The sequence below is a fragment of the Ovis canadensis genome, chromosome 2, assembly GCF_042477335.2.
Source record: "Ovis canadensis isolate MfBH-ARS-UI-01 breed Bighorn chromosome 2, ARS-UI_OviCan_v2, whole genome shotgun sequence".
Taxonomy (NCBI): domain Eukaryota; kingdom Metazoa; phylum Chordata; class Mammalia; order Artiodactyla; family Bovidae; genus Ovis; species Ovis canadensis.
The window spans coordinates 189643646-189667805 of NC_091246.1; the positions used below are offsets into that span (position 1 = coordinate 189643646).

Consider the following 24160-nt stretch of genomic DNA (forward strand, 5'->3'; position numbering starts at 1 on the left):
GGGGTAGAGCAGTGTTTCTCCAACTTGAATGTGTATGTACATCACCTGGGGACCTTGTTAAACTATAGATTTGGATTCAGCCTCTATGGGGTGGGATCTGAGACTCTGCCTTTACAGCAGTTCCCAAGTGATGCCGACCCTACTGGTCCATGGCCCACACTTTGTGTAGCTAGGATGAGCTCAAAGGATTGAAATAGGTCAGAGGAGTCAGATTTCACTGTGGGTTGGAGAAGTCCCATGACAATAAGCTGGGTCTGGGGTGAAGGCAGAGTATGGACAGGCAGAGGAGATGGGGGTCATTGGTTCTGCTCTTGGGGGCCTCAGAACAAGCAGTGATTTCAGGGACCTGTGATTTGTGTCCCAACTCCCCATACCCCTTAACAAGCAGTTGCACTAAGCAGGAGCTCCACGTATGAATAGCCAATTTTTGAGAAATGCCTAATCCTGACCATGTCAGGAAACATTTTGCAAATTCAAAAATCAGATTCAAAGGAAGTACTGTGTGTTCTACAAGTAGAAGCAGTAGTCAAAAGGGAACAATCTCTCCCCAAGTGGTTCCTCTTGGAGAGAGCATTTCTGCTGGCTCCAGAACTTTGGCCATCTATAAACCTTAGCAATGGAAAATGAGGAAATTCTCAAAGAGAAAGAGCTCTTGGCTAGCACTGAAGACGGAACGGCTCTCGACCAAACCATGTTGTCTAGGATGGAGACATTTGAAGTTAATGGTAAAGTACTACTCCCCAATAATGACATTGCCTGTGATGTCTTTCTCTTGGCAACATAGGAATAGATAAGTCCATTGAAAGTCTAGGTTTGCGCCTTAGAGATTCAATGATGCATTTCTGGAATGCTTCCACTGGAAATTTGTATAACGCTAGTAATAGAAACTATGTCTTTAGCGTACAGTTGGGTTTTCTTTCTTTTAGCTTTACAACTCACTTAAATTGTATTTAAATATTTTTCCTTTTCATTAATACTAATGCTTTTTATACGTCCCTCCTTTTTACTAATGTCTCTTTGACACACAGATTATGTCTGTGATGTTTGCAATAAAAGGAAAATGGAAAAAAAGAGGGATGAAAAAGTTTTACAACACTGAGGCCAAGTGTCATATTTATTTAATGCAATTCTGTTAAAATTCTTTAAGATAGCTTCTGTGAATACTCATGTGTTGCTCAGGGAATGCATTCTCTACTTGTGGGCTTCCTCAGTGGCTCAGTGGTAAAGAATCTGCCTGAAATGCAGGCGACTTGGGTTTGATCCCTGGGTCAGGAAGATCCCCTGGAGAAGGAAATCGAAACCCACTTCAGTATTCTTGCCTGGGAAATTCCATGGACAGAGGAGCCTAGTGGGCTTCAGTCACAAAATGATGTAGCCTAGAGCTACTGCCCTAGTGGGCTACATGGGGTCACAGAAGAGTCAGACATGATTTAGCAACTAAACAACAAAGAATACGTTATAGCGGCATAACTAGTCTGTCTTAAACTCAGATTTTAAAATTCAGTCAACTCTGTTGTTTTATTTTCTCCCTCAGTGTTATACAGGTGATATATTTTTAAAAATCTCCTAGAACTCATAACATTGAAAGTCACCAATGAGTACTTCCCACAGGGGATCTCTGATTTCCTATTTCAGAATATCCTCTTGGAATTGTCTTCCAAGTCAATTAGCCATTCCCACGCTCAGTCTTTTCTGGAAGTTGTATGTGTAGGAACAACTGCAGTTCTCTTCCCTGGCTTAACTGTCCCTCTTGTCCAGGGTCTGCTGTGCAAATCAGTAGCTGGAAAGATAGGGTGACAAAGGGTCTGGTGCTCTGCCTTTAAGTGTTCAAATGGGGTAACAATAAAGGCTGAATTACAGATGATTTTAATAATTATTGGCTATTCAGAACTTCGGAGAAGGCAGCGTTATGGACATGTGGCTTTTTAAGATACTGAAAATGTTCAAGCAAAGTCAGGTGATCAAACAGACTCAGTACCTACTACCTGCTGAGCTCGGTACTCAGCTCCAAAATGATAGACAAGAATCAACCCAGTCTCTGGCCTCATGTAGGATAGAGGATATAGTACATGACCACAGGTAGTCATGTAGGATGGAGGACGGCAGAGTGAGCCTATCCATAACTCATTGCTATACAATTTGTCACTGGCTGTCACTGAGATTTGCACAGGACTTTATGGACAGATCTAATCTGGTGCGGGGCCCTGGAGGGCAGAGCTGAGATCTCTTCTCAAGTTTAATGGATAAAGAGGATCCATTAGAGAAAGAAAATGGAAGCTGGCACAGGGGTAGGGCACCACATGTTTGTGATACTTTCATAAGAATATTCAGAAAAAAAAACAACAACTCCATATTGTTTCATTCAAAATTGGGTGGAGTAACTCAATGGGGATTGAGATTAAGACCAATTAAGCCAGACCTTGTCCTGAAAATGTCTACTGAGGAAAAAATGCACAATGTGAGAGTGGTGAGTTAATTTTCTTTTAATTGGAGGATAATTGATTTATAATGTATTGGTCTCTGCTGTACAACAATGTGAATCAGCCATTGTTGTTGTTTAGTCATTATGCTGTGTTCCACTCTTTTGCAACCCCGTGAGCTGTCCGTGGGATTTTCCAGGTAAGAATACTGGAGTGGGTTGACAGTTCCTTCTCTGGGGATTTTCTCAACCAGGAATTGAATCCACAGCTCCTGTCACATCTCCTTCATTGCAGGTGGGTTCTTTTCTGCTGAGCCATCTTAGTTCATAAGTATATCCCCTCCCTCTAGAGCCTCTCTCCCACCCTCATCCCAACCCTCTAGGTTGTCACAGAGCACTAGGTTGAGTTCCCTGTGTTATACAGCAACTTTCCACTAGCTATCTATTTTACAAATGGTAATGTATTTTGGGCTTCCCTGGTGGCTGAAATAGTGAAGAATCTGCCTGCAATGCAGGAGACCAGGGTTCAGTCCCTGGGTCAGGAAGATCCCCTGGAGAAGGGAATGGTTACCCACTCCAGTATTCTTGCCTGGAGAATTCCATGGACAGAGGATTCTAGTGGGCTATATAGTCTATGAGGTCACAAAGAGTTAGACACAACTGAGCTACTAACACAGCAACAACAAATGCATACATTTCAATGCGGTTTGGGACAAAATAGCCCCAGAGATAGCATTTCAAATAGCTCTGAGAAAATGCTCCAAAGAGGCAAAGGGGAAGGTCAGAGTTATATATGATTTCAGTGAAGGGGGTACTTGCAGTCAAGTACACATTTTGGCAGAGGCTTGCTGCCAATCACAAAGAGCAGATGTCACTGTTAATGATTTTAGTGCTTTTTCAGACGTGAGGAGAGGAAAGAATTGGGCTCATAAAATCTAATCCTATAAATATCTATTTGAAGACCGATTCTACCATCTTCCCCAGAGTACAAGAATGCCTCATTCTTGACCTCCACACTGAACTCCTTTCAGAGGGTGTTGAAAACAGCTGCAGCAGCTCATTATCTAATCCTTGTAGAGGTAGATGGCAGGTGCCAATTTGTAGGTGGCAAGGGCAGTGGGGAGCTTTGTAGAGACTGAGGTTGGCTGAGAGGCAGTAGTTTGCACTTCAGTTACTTATCCTCACAGATGGGGGACGAGTTGGAAAAAGTAACCCTGGGGACAGAGAGGAGCTTGGCAGCCAGAGATGATGAGAGACAGCGGTTGTGTGGAAGGAAAAGAGAGGATACTCTAGAAAAACAGAAGCCAGATCAGTAAGGCTAGAGTGGGGAGTCATGGCAAGTGAGGATGATGCGTAAGTCAAAGGTGAACCCTAGATTTCTGACTGGGGTTATAGATACCATGATGTAAAAATCTAACCACAATCACTCCTGTTTGGAGAGACCATTTTCCTAAATGCATCCACAAAGTTCCTATCTCCTCATACAAAGAGCATGGAATGCATGGAACTTTCTAGATGAATACCGTTATGGATAGTGCTCACTGTGAGATTATGTAATACCAGTGCCCCCTCAGGGCTTACTGAGACTAAAAAATCTATTTGCTTCAGCTCTAAATGGCTCCAGCCTCATCTATCTGTCTGTCCTCACTTATCTTTCTGTCCACCCATCTATCTATCCATCATCTATCTGTCTACCTATCTCTCTGTCAACTGAAGATTGCGTAAGTTATCTGAAGAGGCTCTGCAGACTGAAGGCTCTTGCTGCCCTTAAGACAATGAAACTCCAGGTTTTCCTTCATGAACAAATATCAGTTCCTCTTCCCTTCAACAATGGAGGATTTGAGCCCAAATGACAGAATACACACTTGTTTCTGTGGTCCATATCTTTCTGGAATGTACTTCTTTCACCTTCTTGAAAATATGAGCATTTCTCTGGCTCACATCTTCCTGTCACTCTCCTTATGGGATGTGTCTGATAACTGAACTTCTGTTACCAGATCAGCATGCTCTTGCCAGTTTCTGTGGAATGTAATCTAGCCCTCTCATGCAAAGCCCTCAATTATTTTAGGTGTTGTATCTTTCATCATGATATTTCTTCCCACCATCCGAAGAACATCCTTCTTGACAGAGAAGACAACAAAAAATACAAATAGAGAAGTTATCGGGGGGGGGGGCAGGTATTGTTAGTTTTAATTAACATAGAGCATTGGCCCCAGCATTGGACCTAGCTGTCCCTTCTTTTTGCTCTGAAGTTAATTTTAAATATTCTGCTAACATGAAATTAAAAGACGCTTATTCCTTGGAAGGAAAGTTATCACCAATCTAGATAGCATATTCAAAAGCAGAGATATTACTTTGCCAACAAATGTCCGTCTAGTCAAGGCTATGGTTTTTCCAGTGGTCATGTACGGATGTCAGAGTTGGACTGTGAAGAAAGCTGAGCGCTGAAGAATTGATGCTTTTGAACTGTGGTGTTGGAAAAGACTCTTGAGAGCCTCTTGGACTGCAAGGAGATTCAACAAGTCCATTCTAAAGGAGACCAGTCCTGGGTGTTCATTGGAAGGACTGATGCTAAAGCTAAAACTCCAATACTTTGGCCACCTCATGCGAAGAGTTGACTCATTGGAAAAGACTCTGATGCTGGAAGGGATTGGGGGCAGGAGGAGAAGGGGACGACAGAGGATGAGACGGCTGGATGGCACCACCAAATTGATGGACATGAGTTTGAATGAACTCCGGGAATTGGTGATGGACAGGGAGGCCTGGCGTGCTGTGATTCACAGGGTCGCAAAGAGTTGGATACAACTGAGCGACTGAAGTGAACTGAACTGAAAAGACTTTAACTTTGGAGTCTATGCAGGGTCAGCCTTGCTGAAAGGACTACTTTCATTTCACATTGTTGTTCTGACTTTTGTGTTTTGTCATGTCCTTATTTCTCAACATTTTTTGAAACTCTGACTACCCAGAGGTGTTTTTCCACTTTTTATTGTGAAATATTTGTAATTTCACAGAAAGTTGCAAATGATGTACAGGAAAGTCTTTGTGACCTTCACCCATTTTCTTCCAGTGATAACATCTTACATAACTCTAGTACAATATGATAAGCAGGGAACTGATATCCACACAATCCACAGAGCTTACGTAGGTTTCTTTAGTCTTACATGCACTCATTTGTGTGTGTGAATATGGTTCTCTACAGTTTTATCAGATGTGTATACCTGCGTAACCACTACCAAAATCAAGATATAGAACAATTCCATCACCACAAAATCTCCGTCATGGTATTTTTTAGAGATACACATGCCCTCCCTCCCGTCCAACAATCACTATCCCCAGCTACCACTAATCAGCTCTTTATAATTTTTCTATTTAAAGAAGGTGACATGAATTACAAGTATGTAACTTTTTAAAGATTGGCTTTTTTTCCCCCTTGAGATCCATCCAAGTTGTTGTATGTATCAATAGTTGGTTCTATTATTAATGAGTTTTACTGAGTATTATTTTGTGATATGACTGGACCACAGTTACCATTCGCCCACTGAAAGACTTTTGAGTTGTTTCCAGTTTGGGGCTATTACAAATAAAGCTGCGATGCTTATTTATGGAAAAGTTTTTGTGCAGGCACAAATTTTCATTTCTCTGGGAAAAATGCCAAAAAGTGCAATTAATTGCTGGATTCTAGGTATGTTTAGTATTATAAAAAGCAGTCGATCTGTTTTTCAAGTGTGGATGTTCCATTTTACATTCCCATCAGCAGTGTACAACTGATTCACTGTCTGCATCCTTGCCAGCAATTGGTATTATCACTATTTTTACTTTAGCCATTTTGATAAGCATGTGATAGTAATACTTTACTGTAATTATAATTTGTATTTTCCTAGTAGCTAATGATGTTGAGTGAAAAAGTTGGCTTAAAGCTCAACATTCAGAAAACTAAGATCAAGGAATCTGGTCCCATCAGTTCATGGGAAATAGATGGAGAAACAGTGGAATCAGTGTCAGACTTTATTTTTCTGGGCTCCAAAATCACTGCAGATGGTGATTGCAGTCATGAAATTAAAAGATGCTTACTCCTTGGAAGGAAAGTTATGACCAACCTAGACAGCATATTAAAAAGCAGAGATATTACTTTGCCAACAAAGATCCATCTAGTCAGGGCTATGGTTTTTCCAGTGGTCATGTATGGATGTCAGAGTTGGACTGTGAAGAAAGCTGAGCGCCTAACAATTGACGCTTTTGAACTGTGGTGTTGGAGAAAACTCTTGAGAGTCCCTTGGACTGCAAGGAGATCCAACCAGTCCATTCTAAAGGAAATCAGTCCTGGGTGTTCACTGGAAGGACTGATGCTGAGGCTGAAACTCCAATACTTTGGCCACCTCATGCGAAGAGTTGACTCATTGGAAAAGACCCTGATGATGGGAGGGATTGGGGGCAGGAGGAGAAGGGGACGACAGAGGATGAGATGGCTGGATGGCATCACTGACTCGATGCACGTGAGTCTGAGTGACCTCCGGGAGTTGGTGATGGACAGGGAGGCCTAGCATGCTGTGATTCATGGGGTTGCAAAGAGTTGGACATGACTGCAACTGAACTGAACTGAATGATGTTGAATATCATTTTATGTGTTCATTTGTCACTTATACACCCTCCTCAGGGAAATGTCTCTTTGTGTCTTTTGCTAATATTTTAATAGGATTTTTCTTTTTTACTAAGCTAAAGCTAAACTTTTTGATAATTCTTCATATACTTAAAATATATATCCTTTGCTGGATATGCAATTTGCAAATATTCTTTCTCAGTCTGTAATTTGTCATTTCATCTGCTTAACAAAGTCTTTTGCAAAGTGAAAGTATTTAATTCTATTAGGGTCCAATTTATTGACATTTCCTTTTATGGATTATGCTTTTGGTATCAAGTCTGAGAACTTTTTACCTAGCACTGGGTCCTAAAGATTTCTCCTATGTGTAATTCCAAAGCTTTTATAGTTTTATAATATAATATCATGGTTCATTTTGAGTTGATGTGAAGTTTAGGTCAAGGTTTGTTTATTTTGCCTATGGATGTCCAACTGCTTCAATACCATGTGCTGGTATTGAAGCAATCAGTACCATCCTTCCTCAAGTAAATTACTTTTGCACCTTTGTCAAAAATCAGTTGGGCACACTTGAAGGAAATGGCAACCCACTCCATTATCCTTGCCTGGAAAATCTCATGGACAGAGGAGCCTGGTGGGCTGCAGTCCATGGGGTCACAAAGAGTCATACACAACCGAGCAACTAACACTTTCACTTACTTTCTTGTATGAGTCTATTTCTGTGTCCTTCATTCTGTCCATTAATCTACATGTCTATCCCTGCACCAATACCTCACTGTCTTGATACTGTAGATTTATTGTAACTCTAAACATAAAGTAATGTTATTTCTCACATTTTATTCTTCTTTTTCAAGATGATTTTAACTATTCTGGGGCTTGTGCCTTTCCATATAAATTTTGGGGTAAATTTATACCATCAAAAACCTTGCTGGATTTTGTAAGAATTATATTATACCTCTCAGTTCAGTTCAGTTCAGTTGCTCAGTCATGTCTGACTCTTTGCGACCCCATGAATTGCAGCACGCCAGGCCTCCCTGTCCATCTAGATAGTTCAAAAACTGATATCTTTACATCTTTATGTTGTTTTACAATCCAGGAACTTGGTATGTTCCCATATTTCTTTCGGTCTTTGTTACTTTTTTTTTTTAATGAAAATTTTGTAACTTTCGGGCATACTGATCTTGTGTACATTTTGTTAAATTTATATCAAAATATTTCATTTTCTTTAGACCAATTATAAATGTGTGTTTTAAATTTTGATTTCCACTTGTTTGTCAGTTGTATATAGAAAGAGGGAGTGAGAACACACATCCTTGCCTTGTTCCCAGTCTAAGGAGGAAAGTTTTCTGTCTCACCATTAATAGCGATATAAGCAGGCCAGTGTATAGACTTAGCCTTGCAATTCAGGGGGTGTGAGTTCAGTCCCTAGTTGGGGAATGGAGATCCTACATGCTTCTCTAGTGAAAAACCAAAACATAAAACAGAACCAATATTGTAACAAATTCAATAAAGACTTTTTTAAAATGGTCCACATCAAAAAAAGAAAAAAGAGTGATGTAAGCTTTAGGTAGCTGTTGATATTCTTTTTTGAAAAAGAAAATTTGAGAATGTTCTCTTCTAATTTGCTGAGAGTTATATTATAAATATGTTATTTATTATGAGAGTGATAATTATGCTAGTTTATCATGAATTGGATTTTGTTAAGTACTTTTTTCTGCATTAACTAACTATACAGTTACATGATTTTTCTTCTTTAGTCTATTGATATGTAGACTACATTGGTTTTCTAACACTGAACCAGTCATGTATACCTGGAAATCCCATTTAGCATATAAATCTTTTTAATGCTTTATTGGATATGGTTTACTGCTATTTTGTGGAGGATTTTTGTGTCAACATTCATGAGACATATTGATCTTTAGTTTCCTTTTTGTACTGTCTTTGATTTTCATATTATAATAATACTTAACAAAACAACTTAAAAGTGCTCTTTACTCTTCTGTAAACTGTAAGAGATTGTCTGAACTTAGTGTTAATTCTTTTCTTAAAGGTTTGTTAGGATATTGGACCTGGACATTTCTTTTATAAGAGATTTTAAATTACAAATTAAACTTGTTTAATAGGCATAGATATTTATATTATTTCTTTCACCTTGGTTGAGTTTTTTTATAGTTTGTGATTTTTCAAGAATTGGTTCATTCCAAGCTGTTAGCATAAAGTTAGTAGTATTTTCTTGTTTTCTTTTTAATGGCTGCAGCATCTGTGGTGATACATCCTGTTTTATTCTTGATATTGGTGATTTGTGTCTTCTTTCTTTTTATCTTTGTCAGTCTTGATGGCGCTTTATCAATTTTTATTGATTTTATTCAAACAACCAGATTTTCGGTTTTTCATTTTCTCCCTTGTATTCTTATTTTAAATCTCGTTGATGTCTGCTCTGGTCTTTATTATTTCTTTTTTTTTCCTGGTTGTTTATGACTTACTTTTATGTTTTCTTGAGGTAAGAACTTAGTTTATTGATTTGAGAACTTTCCTCATATGTATGTAAACTTTTAGTGCTGTGAATTTCCTTTCCAGTGCTGCTTTAGATGCATTCCATAATTTGATATCTTTTATTTCCACTTTCATTCAATTCTTTTTAAGATTTTTTTCTTTGAGACTTTTCCTATGACCCATGCATTATTTAAAAGTTAAAAAAAGATTCCAATTGTTTGAAGATTTTTCTGTTATTATCTTCTATTTTGATTCCATTATTGTCAGAGAATATCTATTAATTTTAATTTCTTTTACAGTTTGTTGAGGTTTGTTTTATGGCTCAAGATACGGTCTTAGTAAATATTCTATGTATGCATGGAGAGAATGCATATTCTGTTGCTGTTGCATGGAGCATTTTATAAATATTAGTTAGATCCTGTTGGTGTTCAGTTGTTCTACACTTTTGCTGATTTCCTAACAACTGCTGAGAATGGGGTGTTAAATCCCCATTATAACTAGGATTTGTCCATTTCTCTTTTCAGTTGTATCAATTCTGTTTCATGTGAATAGAAGTTCTACTGTTTGGTTTCTTACAGACATCTTATAAAGGGTCATAGTTTTTCACTCACCTTGCCAGTTTCTGCCCTCTACTTGGTATAGTTAGATTATTTATGAAAGTAATTATAGTTACCTTAGGTTTAAATCTGCCATCCTAGTTTGTGTTTTCTCTTTGTTTCTTCTATTTCCCATTCATCTGTTTCTCTTTTCTTATCTTCCTATAGGTTAATTGAGTACTTTTTAGAGTTCCATTTTTATTTATTTATAGTTTGTTTGTGGTACATCTCTTTTAATAGTTTATTGAGCAGTTTCTCTGTGCATTACAATATACATACATAACTTAGCACAGTCTGTGGTATCAACATTTTACCACTTTGAGTCAAGTGTAAAAATCTTATTTACATTTATGTCTTTTTATTGTCTTCACTTTTTAAAATGAATTGTCTGAGGTATTTCCTCTACATACACCGAGAGCCACATTAGATGGTATCATATATTTGTTTCAACCGTCAATTGTGATCTTTAAAAGCTGTGAGGAGAGGGATAATCTAATATATATGCTTGTATTTTACCCATTCTTCTTTCCCTTTTCCTGTTCTTTCCTTTGGAGGTGTCAAACCTTTGCCTACATCATTGCCATTCTATTTGAAGATTCCCTTTAGCCATTCTTTAAAGGCAAGTTCATGAGCAATAATTTCTATTAGTTTTCCTTCATCTGAGAACCTCCATTTTCCAATCATTGTTAAAGGATGCAGTAGGAATAGAATTCACGGTGGACAGTTTCTTTCAGCGTGCAAAAAGTATTGTGCCACTTCTAGCTGACCTCTGTGGTTTCCGATGAAAAATCTGCTGACATTCCAAATAGATATTACGTTATAAGTAGTTTCTTCTTTCCCTCTGGCTGTTTTCAAGACGTTTTCTTTTTCTTTTGATTTTCTTTATCTCTAAATTTTTCAGATTTTTGCCTATGTATCTTGATATGGAGTTCTTCGAATTTACCATGTTTGGGATTTGCTCAGTTTCTTGGATCTGTAGGGTGTTTCACCAAATTTGAGAAATTTTCAGCTATTGTTATTTCTTTGAGGTTGGTTTTTTTTTTTTTATTGGCTTCACACTCTTTCTAGGACTTCAATGATGAGTATTATGTGTTTTGTGTGTGTGTGTCTTTTTTTATTGACTCACATCTCTGAGGCTCTGTTTATTTGTTGTTTTATTGTTGTTGATTTTCTGTTTTTCAGATTGGGCAATTTCTATTGTTCTATCATTTAGTTGAGCGATTCTTTCTTTTGTCATATTTATTACACTATTGAGCCAATGTGGTAATGTTTTAAAAGGATTTTTGGCATTTTGAAATTCTATAATTTCCATCTGAGTCTTTTATATATCTTCTATTTTGTGAGATTTTAAAAAAAAAATTTGTTTGTAAGTACTCATTAGAGCATTTTTGTGGTGGCTGCTTTAAAATTTTATTGAATAATTCCAACATTTGTGTCTTCTCAATGATCTCAGGTTTAAGTTTCCTGCATAATCTGTTTAGGTTTGTTAGACAGATTCTGGCCCATTTTGTGGGCTATCATTCTTGACAGTTTCTTCTAACCACTAAGAGATGAAATGATCGATGTCAATCAGTTCAGTTACTCAGTCATGTCTAACTCTTTGCAACCCCAATGGACTGAAGCACATCACACTCCCAGAGCTTGCTCAAACTCATGTCCATTGAGTCGGTGATGCCATCCAACCAGCTCATCCTCTGTCGTCCCCTTCTCCTCCTATCTTCAATCTTTCCCATCATCAGGGTCTTTTCCAGTGAGTCAGCTCTTCCCATCAGGTAGCCAAAGTATTGGAAATTCAGCTTCAGCATCAGTCCTTCTGATGAATATTCAGAACTGATTTCCTTTAGGACTGACTGGTTTGATCTCTTTGCAGTCCAAGGGACTCTCAAGAGTCTTCTCCAACACCACAGTCCAAAAGCATCAATTCTTTGACACTCAGCTTTCTTTATAGTCCAACTCTCACATTCATACATGACTACTGGAAAAACCATAGCTTTGACTAGAGGGACCTTTTTTGGCAGAGTAATGTCTCTGCTTTTTAATATGCTGTCTAGGTTGGTCATAGCTTTGCTTCCAAGGAGCAACCATCTTTTAATTTCATGGCTGCAGTCACCATCTGCAGTGATTTTGGAGCCCCCCAAAATAAAGTCTGTCACTGTTTCCATTGTTTTTCCATCTATTTGCCGTGAAGTGATGGGACTGGATGCCATGATCTTCGTTTCTTTGAATGACGAATATTAAGGCAACTTTTTCACTCTCCTCTTTCATTTTCATCAAGAGGCTCTTTAGCTTTTCTTCGCTTTCTGCCATAAGGATGCTGTCATCTCCATATCTGAGATTATTGATATTTCTCCCATCAATCTTGACTCCTGCTTGTGCTTCATCCAGTCTGGTATTTTGCATGATGTACTCTGCATATAAGTTAAATAAATAGGGTGACAATGTACAGCTTTAATGTACTCATTTCCCAATTTGGAACCAGTCCATTGTGCCATGTCTGGTTCTAACTGTTGTTTCTTGACCTGTATACAGATTTCTCAGGAGGCAAGTAAAGTGTTATTGTATTCCCATCTCTTTAAGAATTTTCCACAGTTTGTTGTGATCCACACAATTAAAGGCTTTAGCATGGTCAATGAAGCAGAAATAGATGATTTTCTGGAACTCTCTTACTTTTTTGATGATCCAACAGATGTTGCTAGTTTGATTTCTGGTTCCTCTGCTTTCTAAATCCAGCTTGAACATCTGAAAGTTCTCAGTTCACATACTGTTGAAGCCTAGCTTGGAGAATTTTGAGCATTACTTTGCTACTGTGTGAGATGAGAGCAATTGTGTGGTAGTTTGAACACTCTTTGTCATTGCCTTTCTTTGGGATTGGAATGAAAACAGACCTTTTCCAGTCCTGTGATCACCAAATTTGCTGACATATTGAGTGCAGCACTTTAGCAGCATCATCTTTTAGGATTTGAAATAGCTCATCTGGAATTCCATCACCTCCACTAGCTTTGTTCTAACAAGCTTCCTAAGGCCCACTTGACTTGGCTCTCTGTGAGTAATCATACCATCATGGTTATCTGGGTCGTTAAGATCTTTTTTGTATAGTTCTATGTATTCTTGGCACCTGTTCTTAATATCTTCTGCTTCTGTTAATGACCAACATAGGGGTAAAGAATTTATCATATCCTTTGCTTTGTACAGAGAAAGACAAAACCTACAGATTTAAAGTTCCCAGTTCTAAAATACTTTGCCTTTATGCCAGTTATAGCCCTGAATTAAAAAGCAATCTGCATTCTGGACCTGAACGACTCCCACCTCCCTTGTCATGTCTGTTTTTCCTCTTGTTATCCTTTTTCAAATGCCTTACACCATGTTCCTACCATGTGGTCGAAAATATCTGTATCTTCCATGCTGGCCCTCACCCCTACCTCTAGCATCTATGATATGTGTGTCTCTGAAAGTTAGTTTATCTTTCTATTCCCGTCACATGTTAAGTTTCATCACATTTTGTGCTGTCTATGAGACTGTATTTGCCATCCACCAACTTCTAGTAAGCGTGAGGCTTCCCGTCACGCTTATTCATTCTCACTATCAGGACTATATGGTACCTGAGGTTTTAAGTTGCATTCCTGATGCTCTTCCAATACTTTTAAACTGGCAGTGTTCAACTCTGCCCACATTTGGCACCCAGAATACTCATTCATCCATTCAACTAGCAAGTCGCCATTTTTCCAGCATGTCATATTGATGTGGAATGCAGCCTTAGCAACTTCCAGGCCATATAAAGGGGACTGAGACATAGAAATAGTTCAAGGTGCTCAGGGTCACAGCAGATAAAAACACAATGATGTGGGGAAGCAGAGCAAGGTCCCACCCATCCCAGGGGAGCCTGAGGATTTATCTTGGAGCAGGGAAGTCTCTACTCTGCTCCCAAAGGATGAGTAATAATTAGTTATGCCTAAAGAAGGAAGGAATATTCATTCCTTGGGTATCCAGAGGAGATACCCTGTCTGAAGTCAGAAGGGTGTAACCCCAGTGGTCTGGGCTCAGGGGTCAGTATCAGGGGTGGAGGTGAGGTATAGAGGCATGGCCACAGGAGAGCTGGCTGGAGACCAGGCTACATGTACCCACAGGGGGAGTTGTTTGTCCTGAGGGCAGTGAGCCCAAGGGCTGAAAACAAGGGAGCAACTGGGGCAGGATGTGTGTTGGAGAACTCACTCATGTGGGCCTGGACTCCAGGGTGCATGCAGGTAGAGAGGACACCATGTGGTAGACAGAGACTAGCCATGCGTCTTTAAGGAATATGAAGCAACTAATAAAGAGAACAGTTAAATCTCTGTTGACTGAGAAAACTAGAAGAAAATCCATGGGAAAATTCTTCATTGCAGAAGGATCATGCGCTTTAGTTGATTACATACTACTAAAGCACATGTGATAAGCACAACATGATAAGCACATGTGCTACAGTAGTATGTATTTGTAACATGATATCATTAGTGTAAAACTAAAAGGAGAAACAGTCCATCTACGAGGATATGGGTTTGTTCAGAAGGGGGAATGGGAGGAAGGCGGCATCTCAGAAAGCTAACGAAGCTTACCTCAGCAGGCTAGGACCTCAGGGGATTAATTATGAGATTATTAATCCTTAAAATGCTCTCCATATTATTTGATGAATTATATTATGCATGTTTTACTTTCATAATTTAAAAATCTAAAGAAAAAGAAAGCAAAGGCCTGGACAAAATTTGCAGATCTTGTCTTATAACCTAATAGGTTTTTCAACTGTTCCAAACCTCACTCAATGCTTATAAAATGGAAACAATCATTTTCCTCCAAAAATTTTGAATTTGAAAGATGTTAATTCATCAGTTAATCTGATGTATATCTATTGCACACCCCCTGTAGCAGGTGGCACACTGGGACTTCTACAGTGAGCAAGGCTGATGTAATATCTGGTTTTAGGACCGTGCTCTTTCAGCAAAGAATATATGCAGAGGCATTTTTCACCCAGCCACACAAACGAGTGGCTTCTTGCCTTGTGGAAGGAGAATCAAGGGGAGGATGTGGGTGTCATTGGTCTTTGTGCCTTTCCCCTCATGGAACCTCATGGAGAGCCCCTTGCTCACCCAGAGGGGATTAGGGCCCAGGCTAGGGACCTCTGCTCTCCACCCTCTCTAGCAGCTGCTTTCTGTCTGTGTTCTACTTCAGATCCAAAGCCCAAGAGGAGAAATGGAATGAACTGCATCATGGTCCTAGTGGTCATGTACCTGGTTCTGCTCACTGTGGGCGCTGGGCTATTGGTGATACAAGGTAAAGCGTCTGAGTCCTGTCTGCTCCTTCCTTGGGTAACAATGTGGACCCACCTGACAGAGAACTCAGGTTCAGGGGAGAGCCCTGGGGCCACTGCTGCCCATCTGCTGGGAGAGAGCTCTCAGGCCCTGGGCGACCAGGGTGGTGGGGGAGGGGAGGAGAAAGCAGAAAGGGGAGTGTGTGTTACGTGTTACATGTGTGTGTGTATGTGTGTGTGGAGGGGGGGGAGGGAGGCAAGGAGAAATAGACCACACATGTGTATGTCTGGAGCATAAAGAGGCAGTGATTTCACACAGGTGTGCCTTATGCATCTCACATCAAGAATTCCCTCTCCCTGGGAGGGAAGGAGCTTTGCCTGTTTGTTTGTTTTTTAATTTATTTATTTTGATTGGAGGCTAGTTACTTTACAATATTGTAGTGGTTTTGCCATACATTGACGTGAATCAGCCATGGGTGTACATGTGTTCCCCATCCTGAATCCCCTCCCACCTCCCTCCCCATCCCATCCTTCTGGATCATCCCAGTGCACCAGGCCTGAGCACCCTGTCTCATGCACCAAACCTGGACTGGCAATCTGTTTCACATATGATAATATACATGTTTCAATGCTATTCTCTCAAATCATTCCACCCTCGCCTTCTCCCACAGAGTCCAAAATACTGTCCTATACATCTGTGTCTCTTTTGCTGTCTTGCATATAGGGTTATCATTACCATCTTTCTAAATTCCATATATATGCATTAGTATACTGTATTAGTGTTTTTCTTTCTGGCTTACTTCACTCTGTATAATAGGCTCCAGTTTCATCCACCTCATTAGAACTGATTCAAATGTATTCTTTTTAATGGCCAAGTAATATTCCATTGTGTGTATATACCACAGCTTTCTTATCCATTCGTCTGCTGATGAAGATCTAGGTTGCTTCCATGTCCTGGCTATTATAAACAGTGCCGTGATGAACATTGGGGTACATGCGTCTCTTTCAATTCTAGTTTAGGAAGGAGCTTTTTTGATCAGTGTTTTGTTTCAACATCATTTGACTTTCAAAGTGGTCCCAGTCCATATGGTTAGGTCAGGAAGCAATCCATCATACAGACAGTGAAGTTGCTCAAGCGTGCCATGTGCCCAGTTGCCATAACACACAGCACACACACATTAATGCCTCACATGATTAGGCCAGGTCAGCATATTAGTGGCCATGCACTCACACCCAAGCATGCACAAAGCTCTTAACTGCATGCAGGTTGATCATGGATGCAGTGGGTGCACAGACTGTGCCAGTGTGTCCTATGGACATGTAACATCTGTGAGTGGAAAGTGCCCATGTGCAAGATACAGACAAAGCTCTGTGCTCACTCTAGGTCCTCACAGTACACAAAACATGTGTTTACATAGTCAGAACTTACAGTTATGCACATATGACACAGAATGTCAGGGCTATGTTCAAATGCCTTGGGATTTAATGAAGTCCCTAAAAGAATGCTGAAGGGTTGGGGTGTGGGGTGTCCAGTTCTAAACCTGCAGGAGCGGCTCCGGATCCTGGAGACGCCCTACAACAATGAAACACAGGACCAGCTCACCCAAGTCCTCACCAAGCAGGAGAGCCTACAGCAACGGATGGACAACTTTATTCAGATCCCAGGTTGGTCCCTTCCCACTGAGCTGGGACTTTTCAGAGAGAATGAGAGTGGGGGAGCTGCTTGTGTGTGGGCAAGAGGGTCTTTAGACCTGAATTCCTTTCTTCAGCAGAGGGGCTTCCCAGACTCTGGCCTGCCATGAGACCCTGGAGGCCAAGAGAGGGAGTAAAGGCTGAATGAGGAGAGCATGAAATTACAGGCATCCTGGGTGGCTGCAGACAGATCTGGAGAGAGTGGTGTCAGGAAGCTGGGAGCCAAGGACCCTGTCCAAATGATTATGACATCCAAGAGCCGAGGTCTTCAGTAACCGTCCCAAGGTCAGGTCTGAGCCACAAAGCCCTCAGACCAGCCCAGAACGCTCAGGAGGGCAGGTAAAATGCAGAACCTGGGGCAATTCCTAGGACCACTTCCAAGTGGCAAACTAATACCAGTCTGTGGCTGGAGAGAGGAACAGTGGGCCAAAGCAGGGACCATTGAGGGGCGAGGACATTGGACTTGCCCTTATAGAAGAGACGCCAGAAGGCACCCTGGCTCCTCCCACATGCGGGGATGCAGAGAGAGGTGGCAGACTGCCACACAGAAGGCTTTCCCCTGCACTTGACCCTGCAGGCCCCTCGTCTTGGGCTTCCAGCGTCCAAAACTGTAAGAAGTGAATTTCTTTGGTTAAGCCCCACCTCCCCAGCCCATAATGTGTTGTTATAATGGCCAGAATGGACTAAGACAGGACAAGCAGCCCTATCACATCCATCCAAGTCTTTGGGAGGCTGTCATCCCCAAAACAGTCCTAGAAAGGGAGAGATGTAATATGGGTGGCAGCAGCGATGGGTGCCATTTATCAGAGCCTGGGCACGCTTTCCATGTGGGTTTCCATGTGGCAGCCTCAGAACAGCCCTGCTTAACTGGTATATGAACCCTAGTTCATTGATGGAGACTTAGAGGCTCTCCGTCTATTTCCCCTTTTGGAGCTGATGCTCCAAACAATGAAAGGTCAGGCCCAGGGTCACTCAGCTAAAAAGGCAGTGCTGCTGTTCAAACCCAGATCTGTCCAGCTCAACCTCCCTCTGGAGCATCATCTACACAACTGAATTTTGCCTGCTGGGTGGGCCATGAGCTTCTTGGGGGAAGGCACTCCATCTTTTCTTTCTTCCACGCCGTTTGGCTGATCCGTGGTGCCCAGTGATACTTGTTGAGTAAATGATGATGTGAGAGGCACTGTCATCCTCACCTTGGTCATTGGGGCATGGTGTCTCTGCTCCTTTTCCTTAGGTCTTTCAGGTCCAAAGGGGCCCAGGGTGGACCTCGCCTTCCCCACCTGCCAGGAGCACTCACAGAGAAGTCATAGAAACCACCTCTGTCTACTGGCCCCATAATCCATTTTCCTCCTCCTTTTCCAGGCTACATTCTGAATTCCTTTTCCTTTCCAGGACCCCCAGGACCCCCAGGACCCCGAGGCCCACCAGGAATCAAGGGAGAGGCAGGTGAGCAGGGGCTGGGTGTGTGTGCCAGCCAGACAGCAGCCTGTCTCGGAGCAGCTGCAACACACACCCCACCTCGAGAGTCTGAACTCCGAGTGGGATCTGTGTATGAGGGAGGTCACCTGGGGTGAGACCCTACATGTCCTGGGATGCTGGGAAGTACCTGCTTCACGGAGGAGACACCTAGGTGTGGATGGAATGGTGAGGACAATCCAAGACTTGGTGCTCAGAGTACAAGCCTATGAGCATCCCTGGAGAGAGTCAAGCTCGTTGGCCCAGACTCCAGAGTTTGACACAACTGCCTTCACCACAGACTGGTTGCACGACCTGAGGAGCACTCCTTTACCTCTCTGAGTCTCAGTTTCTGTGTCTGTAAAATAGGATAAGAATGCTTTAGAGGATTTCTGGGAAGTTAAAATTATGACTCAAAGCCCATGACTGGCTCTGTTTTTTAGTCTGTGGCCTTAATATGCTCAGGTGCCTTACCAGTGGCCATGGCAAGGCTAGGATGTGGGGGCTCGGATGGCCCCTGGGGGAGAGGGGCTTCATCACTGTTACAATCCACTCTGCTCTTCACTTAGACTCTCAAACCTCCAATCCCCAGAGGGGTGGAGGCTGCTGAGTTGTAAAGATGCCAAGAAAGCTGTTACTGAAGAAAGAGCAGAATGAGAGGATTTGCAAGAAAAGGGGAAATAGACGGAGAGCCTCTAAGTCTCCAGGACTCCAAGACAGAAAGAAAGACAGCACTAGTTGCAGAAGGGAAACTTGTTAGGAGGGAAAACTTTTTTTTTTCCAGGAACTAATTTTTGGAAGGATTTTAATAGAAGGGGAAATCCCAGCAGGCCTAGTGTTCTAAGTCTCCAGCAGGGTTTTTCTGGGGAAGGTTTTCAGAATGGAGCATGGGCAAACAGTAGGAGGAGAGTTCAGGGACCCACCCAGGCACACAATCACACATGCGCGGTCACACTAGGGCACCTGCTCACACGTGCACATATACTCACATGCATACACGGCAATACACACACTCACATGCACTCACTACCCCTACTACAAACTCATACACACTCACTCACTCAGCCTTCAGGGCCAGGGAGGGGCAAGGTCACACAGAGGGTGGTGGGTCACCAGGCATCCCAGGGGCACAGCGGTGGCCCCTTCTGTCCAGTTGAGCAAAGGACAGGATGGGAAAGCTGCAAACATGTATAACTGGTGGCAAGGGCAGACATGTCAGTGCTGGGAACCCAAAGAAGAAAAAGGTGGGAGATCCAAGTGGGCCCTGAGGTGGGCCTGGGTCAGGAGGGGAGACCGCTGGTAGTGAGGACAAAGGGGCTGATAAGATATCTAGAATCTTCCCTTGATGGCCCGCACCTGGTCTAGAGCAGGGCTTCTCGAGCTAACGGCCACAAATAAGCCGTTTGAGATGCTTTAGAGGCCGTGGAGGATTCAGACCCTGGAGGTGTTGGGGACAGGCTTTGAGAAGCATGGCCTGCTGCTCTGGGCACAACTGAGCAGCTCATACTCCTGGGCTCCTGGCCTCCCCAGAGACCAGCCTTTGGGTGGCTCTGGGTGCAGTAGCGGGATGGAGCTGTGGAGCCAGTAGGCTTGATTGCCACTCCAGCTCTGGGCATACTCACCTGTGTAACTGGAGTTATAAGCCATATTACTCGGCTTGCTGAGATTTAACTTCATTTCAGCAAAGAATGGCAATTATAGTACACCCGTGGTGGATTCATGTCAATGTATGGCAAAACCAATACAGTATTATAAAGTAAAATAAAGTAAAAATTAAAAGTTAAAAAAAATACTAATTAAATTATACGTGCTTTGCAGGACAGCTATAAGAGTTGGAAATCATGTTTTCAAACTCCACTACAGTGTAGGTAGTGTGAGTGATCCTGTAATGCAGAAAGGGATTTCAGTTCCTAGGTCAGAGAGATCTGGGTTGGAACATGGCTCACCAGCTGTGTAACCTCTCTGAACCTCAATTAACTCACCTATAAAGGGGGGATAGTAATAACAACCTTCAGTGAGGATTGATTACAACAGGAATATAAGACAGAAGATGGGTGATACTCTAGCTGGCATGTGGGAATTATCTACATCAGAAGAAACTGAGGGTGCGTGCCTTCACGAAGTGAGCCCTTATAGGGGACATGTCAGCCATCCTCAAATACTAGAAAGGTCCTGTGGAAGAGAAAATAGACTTGCTCTCAGTGGTACCCATCAGAAGAATGGAGGCCAAGGGGCACAGGTTTCTGGAGAATCAGTTGTGCTGAGGTAAGGGAGGAACAAACAGTTAAGACTTGGGGCTGCCTCACAATGAAACAGGCAGATGCGGGACTTGGGGAGAGGGGCTGCAGAATTCTTGGTGGAACAGAAGGGGGACCCTTGCACTGGGTAAGTGGTCGGACAGTTGACATATGAGGATGATTCCAAAGGTGGCCCTCCACAATTCTCTGTGGCCCAGACTTTCTCAAGGTGGCCCCAGCAGCCCCAGAGAGGGGATGAATGAGAGCCAAGCCTTTGCCTGTGGACTCTGAACCACACTGCTTCCCACCTCACACTCACCCACTGCCACACTCAGGCTCGGGGCTGGGAGCCCTGCAGCTGGCGAGAGGAAATGCATCGGCTTCACGTCTTCAGAAATCAGGACTCCTCTTCCCAAATTACCCACTGTTTGCCCAATCCACTGCCCCCAGATGGGGTTAGCAGACCAAGTGGGACCCGCCCCTGCAGTATTGAGTACTAAGGTTTTCCCCTCTTTGTCCCAGGAGATGGGTAATACCACTGTAATGAGGTTCCAGGGGATCATGTCAGTCTCCACTCCACCTTTAGCTGTGATGATGGGGAGGTTCTGAAGTCAGAGGTAGCTGTGATTCCTCAGCTGGTGCCAGATTCTGGTACTTTCACCAGTACTACTTTGCTTCTCAAGGTGGTCCTCTTTATGGAGACACGGAAGTCATCATAACACACACTCAGGCCCACACCAGTTTCAAGAAACCTCATACAGGAACTTCCCTGGCAGTTCAGTGGTGAGGACTCCATTCTCTTGGGGTTCAGTCCCTGGTTGGGGAACTAAGATCTTGAAAACTGCATGGGAAAGCAAAGAAAGAGAAAAGAAACCTCATACAGTCACACAGTTGCCTTATTGTGATGACCCTGACTGGCCCAGAGCAGCAGGGCACAAACAAATGCCTCAGGGAAATAATTCCTTGCATTGTCCTAGCCTTTTGGCCCTTCTGCTCAAGTGGATGCTCTGAAGGACGGAAATCTTGTTTGCTCTTTGCATCTGAGGCAGTTGTAAGGGACTTCAATTGTAATCAAGGTCTCTATGGCTGTTTTGTCTTCCTTCAAGGAATAATCATTCTCTAAGTATCCTAACCACCTCAAAGAATCTCATTCTCAAGACTTACACCTAACATCTCTCAAATCTTAGATCCAGAGAATTCTGTGCGGCAGTCGCTTCTTTGCCTCCACGCAGGACCACTTTCCTCCCTTTCCTGATTGATTAGAGAGGAGGCCAGGGCCTTTCTGCGTTCTCTCCAGCTCTGCTGCTGCTGCTGCTGCTAAGTTGCTTCAATCGTGTCTGACTCTGTGCGACCCCATAGATGGCAGCCCACCAGGCTCCTCCATCCCTGGGATTCTCCAGGCAAGAATACTGGAGTGGGTTGCCATTTCCTTCTCCCTCCAGCTCTGAAATCATGAAAATAATGGAATAGAGCCCTTTAACCTAATTCCATCTTAACGAGCCAGTCCTGCCCCCTGAGGGAGTTGCTAGGAGTGGGGCTCTGCTGATGGTGGGACCTCACCAGGCTTCCTCAGCCAGTGGGTACCAATGAGCAGGCCCTTTATGCGTGGCTGGCAGGTTCGGAAAGGGGTTGTCGAGCCCTGCCCAGTGAGAAGCCTCCCTTGATTGATAACGCTCTGAGCAGCGGCAGGAAGGAGGAGGGAGTGACGGAGGACAGAGGAGAGCATAGACGGGGGCAAGCTCGGAATACTGATGCCAAGTGGAAAATGTGAAACCTTGGCCACCAGGCAAGCCTGTGTCTGAGCCACTGGCGGGATAAGTGCTGCTGTTATGATTTTCTCTCCATCAGCACCTCAAACTTCTGCTCTCAGCACTTCAAATCTGCTTTCTGGAATATTCAGAATTCTGTTTGCGAAGTTTAAAAAAATAGTTCTCCAAATTCAGGCACTGAAATAAGCCAGGCAATACTGATGGAGAGCTCAGCTTCTGGGACCTTCCACTTCCCATCAGCCAGGCCAGGTCCTCTCATCCATTTTTTATAAGTTTATGCCTGGTCTCTGGGCAAGGTGGTGTGCTCCTTGAGGGCAGTCATTGTATCTTCTACTTCTGGGCACCAAGGAGTTCAAGAAGTCTGAGTTTGGAATTTGAGTGGGACAGGAAGTATCAAAGTTGGATGTGGTGGCCTGGCTTGCCCTCCTCCCATGGTGGTGGTGATTGCTAAGTTGTGTCTGACTCTTCATGATCCCATGGACTGTAAACTGCCAGGCTCCTCTGTCCATGGGATTCTCCAGGCAAGAATACTGGAGTGGGTTGCCATTTCCTTCTCCAGGGATCTTCCTAACCCAGGGATCGAAACTGGGTCTCCTGCACTGCAAGCAGATTCTTTAACTACTGAGTCACCAGGGAAGCCCCACCCTCCCCCCATGTCTGACCACAACTTCTTGGTTTTTCAGGAAGAAAAGGAGACATGGGCATGAAAGGAAACATGGGCATGAAAGGAGACATGGGCATGAAAGGAGACGTGGGCATGAAAGGAGACGTGGGCATGAAAGGAGACGTGGGCATGAAAGGAGACATGGGCATGAAAGGAGACATGGGGGTCATGGGACCCCCCGGAGCTCGGGGGGATAAAGGTGACTCAGGAAAGCCAGGTTCCCCAGGTAAGAGTCTGCACTGGCAGGGCTAATGCCCTGTGGGTGTTCCCCTTTTGTCTCACAGGCTGAAGCTAGAGGGTAAAAATACAATCCCTAAAAATCCTTCTGTATTTTAGGAGTGGCTGGAATTCCTGGAATCAAAGGTGATCAAGGTAAGAGTTGTAGGAATGGGCATCATTCCAGGTACCACTGTCCCTGTCTCGTATTTGACTGTAATATTAGCCCAGAGCCTCTGAGATTTTGTAAAACCTGGCCCATCCTTAAGAGGAACAGAGCAGCATTCAGAGGGCAGGCCTAATTGATATTCTTTTTGAGAGCTTCTCTTCACTCTGCTGCTCAGGCTTGTGAAGCCAGACGCTCACACCCAGAGTTCTGTGTAAGTCCATAAGCTTCAAACCCTGCAGCAGTGAATGGAAATAAATTAATAAATTGCTGAGACTGTAATTTTCCTCCCACTAATAGGGCTAGTTTAAGGCTTCTAAAGAGAGATCTTTTAAGCTGCCCAGGGAACATTTAAGATGTTAAGAGATGCATGTGCCACTGCAGAGAACAGAGGTGTGTTGAAAGCATAGGCAGCCAGGCCCTCTACCAACCACCCCCAGCCTTCTATTCACGACTTTGCTTTCAGGACCACCTGGAGTGAAGGGTCTTCCAGGCTTTCCAGGAGCTGCGGGATCCCCAGGTGCCAAGGGTGAGACTGGCAGCACTGGCCCCACTGGGCCGATAGGTGAGGTCCTGGCTCC

The 24160-nt window shown here is 43.0% G+C and overlaps 1 protein-coding gene across 2 annotated transcripts in view; it reads left to right on the forward strand.

Annotated features, from left to right (window-relative positions):
- The first annotated feature begins 446 nt into the window (after nt 1–446).
- The window catches only part of MARCO (macrophage receptor with collagenous structure), a 37676-nt gene continuing 13962 nt past the window's right edge, over nt 447–24160 (forward strand). Inside the window, exons 1-7 of one of the 2 annotated variants that reach the window (XM_069577801.1) lie at nt 468–725; nt 15302–15403; nt 16914–17045; nt 18465–18518; nt 23217–23423; nt 23534–23569; nt 24046–24144. In XM_069577801.1, the coding sequence (XP_069433902.1) occupies nt 617–725; nt 15302–15403; nt 16914–17045; nt 18465–18518; nt 23217–23423; nt 23534–23569; nt 24046–24144 (739 nt within the window). In that variant the 5' untranslated portion in view covers nt 468–616. Of the gene's footprint in view, nt 726–15301; nt 15404–16913; nt 17046–18464; nt 18519–23216; nt 23424–23533; nt 23570–24045; nt 24145–24160 lie in introns of both variants that reach the window. The other variant, XM_069577802.1, reaches the window with a different exon arrangement.